Source organism: Cavia porcellus, unplaced genomic scaffold, assembly GCF_034190915.1.
Source record: "Cavia porcellus strain 051 isolate PalLab524CR breed Dunkin Hartley unplaced genomic scaffold, mCavPor4.1 scaffold_21, whole genome shotgun sequence".
Taxonomy (NCBI): domain Eukaryota; kingdom Metazoa; phylum Chordata; class Mammalia; order Rodentia; family Caviidae; genus Cavia; species Cavia porcellus.
Window position 1 is genome coordinate 57342306 of NW_026947504.1, and position 13200 is coordinate 57355505.

The window sequence follows — 13200 nt, forward strand, 5'->3', positions numbered from 1 at the left end:
GAAAACACCAGTTGAAGTCAAGGAGGCTTGATCAGTTGAAAAATGAAAGGCTACAGGAAACAAATGCAGGCTCTTCAGGCTGGACAGATACGGGAGCCTGTGGATTCAAGTTGCAAAACAAGAATTTCATCCCAGAGCCATCCACTACGGGAAGCCTCCATCTGGCCAGCTGGTTCTACAGTGCATTCCATATGGATTAAATCTTGGCTTGACACTCACTTCAGATCAAAAGATGTTTCTAAAAATAGCCTTTCTTTCAAGCTGATGCTTGATGGGTAAACACAGTAGGCAAGAAGTCTGCAGACCTACTTGATAGCACATTGTCTCAGCACAGAAACGCATTTCCTGCTGCTGTCAAGGCCAAGAGGTGCAGACCGTCCTACAGGAAGGTGAAGTCCAGAGCCCGTGCCAGCACTCCTCACAGCTGAGATAAGCTCAGACAGTGCACACAGTCTGGGCCCATTGCTGTGGCCCAGCAGATGCGTCTGTTCCAGCTGCCGGGAGGAAAAAGGAAGACGGCAGACACAGGAACAATGGTCCAGTCCGGCAGCCAAGAGGAAGGAGTGGACCACGGCCATCCGTGCAAACTGCAACCAACCCTCTTATCTCAAAATCTGGCATCCTCAATATACTCACATCTGAGATGCGGAAGACTAGTACTATTTCTTTTCAGAGTCAGCTGCTCCAGAAAGAATTTGTAGATTTCTGGCACAATCCCAAAAGCATACAATTCAACACTAGGGATTAACATTTTAACAAATATGTTCTTTAGGTCAGCCATCGTGCTCAGTGCTTTTCAATCATAATCCCATCTATTCCTCACTGTGACCCTGTGAAGCAGTTAGTATCATCCCCTGTCCACCTGATACAACATCTGAGAGGGGGAGAATGTCTTAGATTATAGGTCTGAGTTTGTGGAAATCCAGATTCTTGTCGATGTCATGGAAGAGCTGTGAACAATAACACATCCTGCTAAATCATGGCAGAGGCTGAGAAGGCAAGCTAGCCCTGCAGTCCGCTTAGAGGTGACAAACTGGCCCGATGGACTCAGACAGCTCAGGAAGCCCAACAAAGAGAATGCCCAAGCTACCGACCTGTTCCACCAGCCCAAGTATTGCCGCCCACGTGGGGCATATTGTCTGGGTCTTCCTTCCCGTGCTTGGGGGAGCTCACGTCCTCACCGCTATCTCTGTTGATTGTTATCTGAAAATGGAGAATGAGACATTATCACTATCCTGTGACCACACCAGGAACTGCAGGACAGAAAGATGGATTCTCTTCCTGTAAATTCCTTATCTCCATAACCTCAGGTCATAGGACATGACAGATGCTGTTTCTATCTGGCAAAAATATTATCAGATTTAATATCCACTTCGTCGAGGAGGAGATAAATTATATTTTAAAGAATTTTTTTAAAGGAGCCAGGCTGGGTTTCAGCTTCAGAATTTTCTTGTATGGAACATGTTATGACCATTTACACAAGGATGAGATTAGGAAGGAAAAAAAGAACCTGGGAAAATGGATTTCACCAGTGAGACATTTTCTGTGGCTTAAAAGAATCACCCTTAGCTGATCCAGCAGAGTCAGTAAATATACAATTACTCATTTCATTTTCAAAAACTTCTATTACTTTACGAAATGGCATTCTATATAAAATACATAGAAAGCAAAAACAGAAAATGCAGATATAGCTGGTTTAGTGACAGATTTACATTCTATATCTCCACGTAGTAAAAACTGCTTGTTTACTTTTTGGACCCACTCGTATTTTTACAATATTTTTGTAAAATCCCTAATTTACCTTTATTTTAAAACTGGATTTATGATTCCTGCAAGTTGAATAGTATAAGTGGTACAATTAGCTCTCCCCAGTGAGAGCCTGTCCTGTTTCCAAAGCTCTTTGTTTCATGCTTTAAACAGCACAGCAGAACACATACACACTCCAAACCAAGGACTCATGTACAGAACAGTTCTAATAAAACTGTCAAATGCTCACCATTTTTGGAATGTTCACGGCCATGCCACCTTGCATGGATATACTGTGACTAATTTAGTGATTCCAAATCTGGTAAATAAGGTAATCCAGTGGATTTTTAGTCAAGACGAGGTGTGTTGTAGTCAGGGATTGTGAGGAGAACAATTAGAATCAGGACACAGAATTTATAATAATATTTTATGATGCTCACCCAGAGTTAAACACAAGAAAGTGCAGGAAATCTGTCCACAACATTAAAGACTCAGAATATTCAGCCAAGGTCCTGGATCCCACAGCAGTGTCCCACATGAGTCCAGATGAAAACCTGGAGCCCATAACAATGCCTCCCACGAGTCCAACTGGAAGTCTGGAGCCCACAGGAAGGACTCACACCAGTCTGTTTTACGGATCTGTGCTGGGAAGGCCTAAAGGTCAGCAGTGGAAGCTAGAAAGTCTACGCCAGCGGGGTGAAGGAGCTGTGCTGGTCGGTTGAGAGTTTTACACTGGAGCCGAGAAGTCAAGCACAAAACAAAGACCAGGGCTGCCCTGAAAAGCATCACAGCCATCCTCAGCGACTCGAGGTCCTGAGCTCCTCCGAAGATAAGAACTGTTGAGTACATGCCAGAGAGCCAGCATGATGAGTTTCTTCTGGAGATTAAACAGCACACGTTTTCCCCTTCAGAGCCAGGAAGTGATACTTGATGTAAATACCAGAGCTCCTTCAAAGTGAACCACAGCCACTCTCACCAACAAGGTCCTGAGCTCCTCCAATGACAATGGTTGAACTCACACTGGGGAAGCCAGTCATGAGGCGTTCCTCCAGGAGAACCAACGGCTCAAATAGCAACACTTAGAGAGACCCACAATGCCTAGCTCTTCTCCACATGTCTATTTATGCTGGCAACTTTCCATCTATGCTCAGCAGCATGCTGATTTAATTCAGCTGGTGTTTTTAATCCATAATAAGGTGCAATTAAAAGATAATAAGACAGTTTTCTTATAAGAATTTTGACTTTTCTATCAGCCAGTTCTAAAAGAAAAGTTCCCAAAATGGTCCGAACCATGACAGACTTACTAGAAGAACTGTTCTGAGCACCAAACCTCATTTTGGGGTGTATCTGTATGTATTCTGGTACATTGCTTAAAAATAAGAAAAAGAAATTTGGGAGGAATATGAGAAAACAAATTCCTATGTATCTAGTAACTTAACTTTATCATCTTCAGATGTTTCACACAATCCAATTAGTCTACTGCAGGACAAGAGCATTTTAAGCATAAGAACTATAGTAGAAATGATGGCTAACACTAAAGAAAAGATCCACCAATAGCCTCCTCAGTTACCTCCCAAATCATCTCTGACAGCTGTCAGGGAGACAAAAAACAGGATATAAATTTCTGGGCAGAAAGGAATTAGTGTGTTTGCAACCCCTGTTCTAGCCAGGTCATCTGCCAGCAAATGGAGCTGCCCACAGGAGGCCTCGTGCCAACCCCAAATAGGAACCTTCAGATATTTCAAAATTAGCAAATCCTCAAAACAAAACAAAGCAATCAAAAATCAGCCAAACCTTTGTTTTTGAGAAACACATGCTGTAAAATTCCAGGGATACTTAATTTTAATTAACAAGGCATCTGAAGGGTTCAGCTAATTTTGTACTATCTTATGAATGCCACTATGCTCACTAAAATATATTTCTATAAATGTACAGGTGTAGTAAATCTGCCAAGGGTGTTTCAAAGCCATTTTAGGGCATCTTTTCTAAGAACTAACAATGATTCATAAGAGGAAGCTGGGCAGTGGCACACACAGTGTAATTCTAGCACGTTAGAGGCCGAGGCAGGAAGGTGACAGTGAATTGAAGACCGGCCTGAACTGCATGGCGAAACCTTGTCTCAAACCAAAAGAAAACGACTCATAAGAGCTACAAGGAAAGATTAGAAGTTCAAGTCTGAACAACGCTGGAATGGATGCCAGAGAGGGCTTGCCGTTTGAGGGGGTTTTGTGTCCTGGAGAGAGATGCATGTAAAGGAGCCACTGGCCATTCAGAAAGTTGATAAGCTGCTGTCTGCTTTAGCATGCATTGAGAAGCAGTGGGAATCTATTACCTTTGAGGGCTGGTTTCATTCAGGAAAACAAAACAAAACAAAAAGTCATTTTAATGTCTGCAGGACACACTACTGCATTCACTTGGATCAAAAAATTTTCCAAATCTGGAAATAGCATGGGCCTTTACAACTTTTGACAGAACCTGATGCATCATTAAAGTCCTCGATATGTTTCTCATGTAGATACACTCTACTTCCTTTTAGGTAAGTGTGCTATAATTCAGAGAATCATTATCCTCTTACTTATGAATTAAAGTGGAAAAAACATGGACCTTGTAAATTGCAACTCATAAAAATGTTCCACAGTAAAGCAATTCAAAGCCAGCACAGGGAAAGGACATGACTCACTGAAGCCCTATAATTCTGGGCAAGACCCGTACATTTTAAGCTTCTTCTTGAGCTCATGATTTAAAAACAAAACAAACAAAACATCAGTACAATGATATAAATAGCTAGAATGTAATTCAGGGAGAAAAGTTAGCACTGGAAGACACAGCTGATCTCCATTTCCACCCCCTGGAGTTTAGGTGTGGCTCAGCAGACATTTCCAGCAACCTCCGCAACACTCATTCCCTCTTTTAAACAGAAGTCAGATGGATCACGGTTGGGTAGAATTAAGCACAGAAATGACATTCTCTTTTGTCAACAGCTGGGGCAATGTATGTGACCTGAGATGCCGGAGAGAATCTGTCAGGATTTTGCGACCAGACTCCTCACTGCACTCTAGCTGGACTCCTTATCATGGCCTGATTCTTGGCCTAAATAGAGTTGTTTGAATGCAAAATAATATTGCAGGGTTGCAAAAACCCATCCTAAGAAACTTTCCTTTTCTTTCTTTTTATACTTAGCATGCTTTAATAATTCTCTCTCTCTCTCTCTCTCTTTCTTTTGGTCTTTTTAAAACAGGGTTTCACTACGCAGTTAAGTTCAGGCTGGCCTCGAACTCGCTTTGTAGCCCAGGCTGGTCTTGAACTCGCAACGATCCTCCTACTTTGGCTTCCTGAGTGCTGGCATTACAGGCATGTCTGACTTGGAAGTTTTTAAAGCAACTATATTCTCCATGTCAACAGGCTCCTCTGAGGTGGTAAGGGAAGCTAGGAAAAGCAAGGGTGAATAGAAAAGCCTTTCCTATCACTATCCTAGGAAGAAGTATTAAAACCCCCTGGAGGTTTTTATACTATCTAGGGGCTAACAATTCTTGGAAGCACCTACCACAGCTATGCAAAAGCATTCAGTATAGGAAATTGTTGTTTTTTCTGATGATAGGGATGCTAAGCAAACCAGCTCAGTAAGAGTGGTCCCTGGAGGGGAGTATTTCCAGTGTCAACCCTGGCACCTGGATTTCCATCTTCATTTCTAATAAAGTCACATTCTGCTGCTAGTCAACATTTTTTCCAGCTATGCTTCACATTATTGTTGGTTCACTGTCTCAGGCTACAAAAATGTTTATGAAACTTTTATCTACTGATGCTTACCTGAGTTTCCCTAGCCACTTGCTCAACATACCTGCAGTCCTTGTAAAATCTGTGTGGTAACAGCCAGAGACAGCAATCTTTCATTACTTTTCATAGGCCGTGAATAGTCACCGACATATTTTTTAACAGTCACGGTGGGTCACAGTTAGCAACCAAAATACAGAATAATGACATAAGGACAGACAACAGAGGAAGTAGCAATCTGTACTATGCATACACAGCTAAGAATGTGTACACTGCTGAGAGTATCATGGACAGCTAAGTTAGATAAAAGTTAATATACAGGGCAGGGAGAGGAAAAAGGACAGGGGTTTTTAAAAACAGAAACATGCAATACTATATACACACAACCATTCTCCAAGATAACTTAAACTATATTAACTGCAAATATGTACAATTAAAATAAAAAGTGGAAAAACATATGGCAATATGATACTCAGTGGGGAAAAAGAGAAATTAATACACAGCCAGAAAGGGCCTGAGCCCTTAAGGAAGTCAGCACAAAAAGTAAAGACATCAGAACTGTGGCTGCAGGTGCATCTGAACAAGAAAACTGGGCCTCAAGATGAGGGCGCAATGGCCAGGTCTGGGCTCCCAAAGTGATAAACAGTAACTTGAATTTATACTGTAATTAGCAGCACCTGGCCTGGGAAATTCAGTCAGCCAGGTGTGTGAACAGAGCACCTGGACCCATCTGTTCCCAAAAATGCCTTTGTTTTTCCCTTGTACCCTTGCTGTGTGACTTACTTCTATTGGGTCAGCATTAGCTAAGTGACTTTATTACAATGCAATAGACGGACTGTAGTTTGATCCATGTTGTGACTTTGCTGTATAAATTACCCCTGAGAAAAGCCTTCATTGGCCATCCCATTGGAGACCCCTCCTGGAAATGCAGGAGCCACTGTCTCCTTATTTCCGATAAAACTGTCCTAACTTCTTCCTTTGGTTTGTAACTTCATTCCTTGATGTGGGACCATGAATTTGGCACCTTTGGCATCTAACAGGTCCTATGCCAAGAGCATCTGCCACTTTGTATTTGATTGCTTCATGTGTAAGGGAAACTTCCAGGATGGGACACTGACTTAAATGGCTCAACCCAGCCATTTGGAGTAAAAATGACTGGAGTAAAATCAAAAGTCACACACCAAGTAACTGTACTGTGTGCTTTTATTATAGTTCACGTATGGGTACATGTAAGGATATACTACATACACATATACATAGGCATGTTTATAAAGGAGACATTTTAGTGGTGAAATAGCATTGCAGTGAATCAGTGCTGTGGGATACATAAGAAGATGTGGCTAGGAGTGAGCAAGCATTGGCGGGCAGGTGTTCTTCTGCCTGTCTTGGTGGAGTGCGGAAGCACATAAATATCTAATGAGTAAAGGACTGTGCCACAGCACTGCCACTGTGGCCATGCCAAAGCCGGGGAACAGCTGCAGGGGTGTGTGTGTCAGCCAGAATATGCAGAAGCTTAATAACTGCTTCCTCATGTTGGAAGCCAGAACTTTTAAGTAGAAGAAAAGAATGTTACTAGATCTTGCTTAGTGAAACTCTTTTTAATTTTAGGTTGTGAGGACTCCTATTAGAAGAGCTTCACAAATTTAGAATGCTAAATACCAGTGGGTAAAGCTCCCTAATTAAATTTAGAATACAGTTAATGATACAAATTTATGTCATATATTAGTGATAATTAAACTACATAGTAATTAGAAACAAACCACTGGTATAATGACTGTAATTAATAAAGGTTTATATAATGAAACAATGCTGGGTTGGCCATTCTTTTCCCTTCATGTTAGTTCTCCAGGTTCTTTAACAGGGTGAATTGGTCAGGTTCACATTTATACCCTGAATCTATTTTTTCCAAAGGCCAAAGCCCTCGATGCCATGTCAGTAAGTTCCTATCTATGCCACCTGTGATTCCCCTTCTAGTCCTTATAACCCACGTGCCTGCTGCCTCCTGTGGCCCCTCCCCAGTATCCCTTCCACAGCACTGGTCATTCCTAGCTTGAAACCTGTTTATATTTATGTATGAATGGTTCAAAAATATAAAGCACCATTGAAATATATGATACATAAAATATACATTATGAAATGAAGCAATCTTGACTTACCCCATCCAATGGGTAGGTTGTAAGCTCACTGATTTTGATCACAGAAGAATATTCAAGACTAGTCAGTTAGAAGCATTAGGAGGTCTATTAGGCAGAATTGTGAAAGAGAACACACTGAGAAATGAGTGTGGGCTGTCGGGAGACAAAAGGCCCTGGAGTTGGGTGTATTTTTGTGATCTTGGAGTGTCTTTATGATTATAAGATGCACATTCCCAGGTAACCTATCTGGGGAGCTATGTTAGAATACAAACCACTCACGTGTTTGAAGCTGAGACATGCTAACTACTTCATCATGGGCATTCTTGAGGAGGTGGGTTGGTAGGAGGGAGCACAATTTACAGATAAGAGGCACAGCTTACAGGCTTATTGTCTTTAAGATCTTAGAATTTTAAAAATTATTAGTATTTTTGTGAGTTTCCTGTAAGGGGGAAAAAAAGATTGAGTAACTTTTGTGTCCCAAAGCTGCAAGCTTTTTTAAGACTACAATTTAAAAATTACTATTTGCCTTGTCTCCTCTCTACCTCTCTTTATTCCTCCTACTGCCCCTAAGATGATGACCAAAAAGAGCTCACTGAATTTGATGCCATGGACACTGCACTGCTTATGAGTCCAGCAACCACAACTCTGCAGAGGGGGATGAGGAGACGGAACGCATGGAATTGAGTCAGGACAGAACAAAAGACAGGTAGAAAGAATTATGAGAGAAATTGTAATTTTAAAACTACTTTTAAGAAAAACCACAGCTTCAGGACACATGTTACCCAAAGTTACAGTGCTTTACCTTTCTAGGAAAACTCATTCTGCAAAACAGCAGAAGGGGAGAGGAGAGGGGAGGAGAGGAGAGGAGAAGACAGGAAAGGAGAGGAGAAGACAGGAGGAGAAGAGAAAAGAAAAAAGAAGAGAAAGAGAGGCAGGGAAAGAAAAGAGAAAAACATACAAGTCAAGCCCTAAGCCCAGCAAATTGGGCTGGCGGTTTTCACCCACAAATTGAGCCTTAACCTCCCGCAGACTTTCATCCTGGGGAAGCAGCACAATTAAGCGGGCCACACGTCTCTAACCTTCAAATGCACACAATGGTTCACCTTCTGACCTTGTCCACCAAATGAGTAGCCTGACAGACAGGAGGAATACATCCTAGATCACCCATCTTGAGGACAACCCCAAGACCACATAAAACCCCAACCCCAGACCATAATGTGCCTGTTGTGAATGCCCGTGCTCTGTTTTCTGTGTCTGTGTATTTCTTTAATTATATATGACAAAAACCTTTGTGTGCTTCCCACACGTATCCTGACAATTACTTTTCTGTGGCAGAAGTCAGTGAACTTACAACCCATCCCGAGTGGATGGGCTGAGAGGCGAGTGGACAGAGTCAAGGCACGCAGAGAAGGATTTTTAAGAGGATTTGCTGTGAAGTATCTCAAGTAAAAGGAGACTTGATTTCTGCAGTTCAGGAACATACTATATATATATATATATATATATATATATATATATATATATGTATATATGCTGATGGGAAGAATCCAGAGGGAGAGAATGAAGGCAGGAAAAAGACTCAACGGACAGAGTAAAGCACCTGAGAAAGAGGAGGAGGCACAGATCTGTGAGAGAAGGAGAGTGGTGAACCTGCAGGAGTGCCTTCTGATAACTTAAAAATTAAAACACAGCACAACACCACACAGCACTAGAGTAATGCCTGAGAACTTAGGAGCAAGCAGTTTGAGGTCTGAGCCATGTGAGGACTATGTGAAACTCATTATAGAAATTACGCTTAAGTGACATTTTCATCTCAAAATACTAAATTTCCAAACATATTCTTTTAAATCAAAGTTGTATGAATCATCACTATTTGTCTGGAGATTATTAAATACTAGATGTGCTGGGTGTGGAAAGGGTAAGGAGATTAGGTCAGTGAAACCTAATGCTACATATGGGATAAACTGCAAGGATCTAAACCTGAGGAGAGCCACTGTGCAAATGATACTCGAAAAAGACTGAACCTGAACCACCCTCAAGATGCTTTCACTCCTCCAGGCTCTCCCACAATTCTGTCTGCAAAATCTTTTGGGATACAGCAGTCCCATGAATTTATGCATGCTTTGTACACCCGCTAAGTGTCGATACAATAAGGCAACCGCCCACAGTTCATAGCTATGAAGCACTAAATGTAGCCTTTCTTTTTGTACTGGGGATTGAACCCAAGGGCCTGTTGTATGCTAGGAAAGTGGTATATCACTGAACAGCATCCCCAGTTCTAATGCAACCATTGAAATGGCTGTTTACATTGAAGAGGAAGTTATTTGGTTTGTGTAAATTGATTTTACTCATGCTGAGGAAGACAGTCATGGCACAGAGTGAAGTATCTTTCCAAAAACAAAGGGTCTCTAGAAATGGCAACATAATAACAAGAGGGTGGGCCGTGGGGGAGGAACATGTTCTTTTCATGGGTTTCCTAGCTGCATTATTTTACAATTTCAAGAGAGCACTTAGGTAGCTCAATAAAGAAAATTCAAGGAAATGAAAATTCCCTCCCCTTGCTCCTATTCTTAGATACAAAAGACAGATAATTATCTAAAGTATTTTTCAGTATGCACAAAGTGGAAAAGTGACCTTTGAGTCTGACAGTCTAATCACGTCAGTGTTTTTAGAAGAAGCAGAGCAGTGTCCAGGCTTAGACAATGCTCACAGGGGCCAACTTTTGTTCTCGCTTATGTTACACAGACCCTAAACATGGAGAAATAGCTTCACAGGCAGCCAGAGCCAATTGGATCATAGTCGCCCCTAAGGAGGCATAAAACTCTCCTGCTGATAAAGTTACATAAACCAAGATGCAGTGAATGTTTTTAGGGACACTCCCTTTGCTCAATAAACCTAAATGTCTTACACCTTAAAGAGGCTAGACTAAGAAGGAAACAAGATCAGTCTGGCATGAAAAAGAAATCATTCAAAGAGTTGGCAGATTAGCTGAAACATGTACGATATCAAATTCAGTGATTTAAAAATCATATGTTCACTAGTTAAAAGGCTCATTTTCTAGGTTTTTTCCCCCTTTAGAAAATATATTAGAAGAGCTTTACCTGATTATTTGACTATTTTATGCTAAAACTGGGTCTTTTATGCAATCCCAGAGTTATTTGTACTCAAAATAGAGAATATAATAAATTTAAAAATCTGTAGCATTTTATGGTCTTTTTTTGGAAAGGTGAGAATTCCAATTTGTTGAAGCAAAGTACTAATACAATTGTTTGATTCTACTTAAACAGAAAAGCAACCAAAGAAGACAAGATAAACAGAAACAGGTAGAAAGGAAGTAGATTGGGAAACCTGAACGTTTTCCTACCCAGTCCTGACCTCTGAGAGCCGCTGGTCTACAACTTGCTAAAATAGAACAGCAAACTTTTTCAATTCTAGTCCTGTTGCTTTGACATCTGTATGCAGTATATATATTTGCTGTTGGGGACTGAACCTTGCCTGCATAGGCTAACTAAGTGCTCTAGAACTGAGTCACATGTCAGGCCCAGATGAGACAAAAAGGCTGTGGATTGTGCCTTAGTGACAGAGAGTAAAGAGGACTGGCAAGCTATGTCGTTGTGGGCACGATATGGGCAACAGGAGTGGGATATTTTCTGGGAGAAAAAATGTAATAGAGTGAGCAGCTGGTAATAGTGTAAAGTTCTAATGGAAAAAGTCAATCTTATAAATTTATGAAAGAAAACAAAACTAAAACATTAATTCTATAAAGCATAATTCCAAAGCATTTAGAGACACACTGGCTTTTTGAAAAAAATGACAACATTTGTCTAAAGAGTATGTCATCTTAAAATTTCTCTAGAAATGTGATGCTTGGGCTCTGCGTAAGGTTCTATATAGCATGTCAGGAATCTGGAACACTGACCCTCGTGTACTGGCTCAGCCTTTTGACAAAGAGTTATGGTGTCTGCTTACTGGTCAGAGGCTGGTTGCTGAGTATTAGTCTTCAGATGACTGATCTTCTCTTTATTTATTAAAGGCAGAAATTTTCATCAATCTCAGAACTACGGGAATGATGTCTCTCCTGGCAACCACAATACTGAGGTGGCCAAACAGCCATGCTAATCTGCATGCTCTGGCTTATAATGCAAAGAAGACTTTTATTTTAAAAAAAAAAGTACATAGGAGGGTAGGGAAACATTTTCTTGGTATGCATATATTTTATACGGTCCTATATTTGGAATTTATATTTCTATAATACCAAAGGGATCCATAAAATTACCTTTGAAATAAAATAAGAATAAATAAAAGTCAGGTAACTAATAACCAGTTGATCATATGTCTTGCTGAGCTTGTGTCAGTCCCAGTTAATGTCTGTCATCCCACTATAATCATGAAAACACAGCTTTTAAGTTTTATTAGCAGACTTATATGCTTATCCTGAAATAACAGACTATGTAGACAAAATCCAGTCCCCTCCAGGAATTAATTATGCCATTTGGGTATTGAATTACACTGTTCTGTGGCAGTAATTATCAAAGGCAATACTGGGTGATACTCATCTCCCATTTGATAGAGGGAAGCATTCACGTTTGCTTATAAAAATATCTTCATTACAAACCTTATAAGACCAATGTTTTGGACACAGAATGTTTTGAATTTTGAAATTAGAAATTTTGAATTTTGTTCCCAGTTCACAGCTAAACTTACGCATCTATTTCTTTTGGTAACTTTTTAATAGAAGTTAGGGCAAAATAGAACACGTTCAGTTTTTTAAAGTACTTCTCTAGGCGGTAGACTAAGGTGGTTTGGATAGCTGTGGCCACTCAGGCCCAAATGCTGCTCAGCCTCCAGTGGACACTGCTGCTGGGACCACTCTCTCTCCACACTCTTTCTGCCTTAGGGAGAAGTCTGTTACCTTGTACTACTGCATCTAAATGTGGTTTCTGATATATGAGCCTATGCTTTGGTTCTCTGACTCATCCCTTCTCCTCTTCAGGGAGCTCCTTGCCCAATCCTGAAACTCTCTGACTGAGCCTCCCAGCCATTGTCAAGCACTGTCCTCCTACCTCTCCATTTTCCTTGTGTTCTCAACAGTAAGGGCAGATACCAAGAACTTTTCCTCTTCGAACAGCTGATACCTAGTACTGTATGATACCTGCTGCACAGCGGAAGCTCAACAAATACTTGTTAAATGAATGAATGAATAACAAATGAATGCTGTGGCTGCCCTCTTGCTGACTAGAGCTGAGTTTCCTTCTAAGTGCCGCTTCCACTCGGCTCTTCCATCAGCTGAGGGAGCTGATGTCGTTCTATATGCCAGTCTTGGATGAGTTAACACAGGTGCAGAGTGTAAAGACAGGAAGCTTGGTGTGTCCCCAGCAGCCCTGCTGCCCAAGGCTTACGGGGTGAGCCTGCAGTGTGAGTGGGGGAGAAGTTCATGCAACACCTAAACTGCCAAGGGAACTGGGACGGGTGGTCCAAGAACACCAGTGGGTTCCCCAGCCTCCCATCCCCAACAGCACTGTCCCTATGGCAAGCCATGCTCCAGGTG

The 13200-nt window shown here is 41.3% G+C and overlaps 1 protein-coding gene across 1 annotated transcript in view; it reads right to left on the minus strand.

The window, feature by feature from the left end:
* The window catches only part of Vwa8 (von Willebrand factor A domain containing 8), a 360850-nt gene that overhangs the window by 46229 nt on the left and 301421 nt on the right, over positions 1 to 13200 (minus strand). Inside the window, exon 38 of the mRNA XM_003477459.5 lies at positions 1095 to 1203. Coding sequence (XP_003477507.2) covers positions 1095 to 1203 — 109 coding nt within the window. The remainder of the gene's footprint in view (positions 1 to 1094; positions 1204 to 13200) is intronic.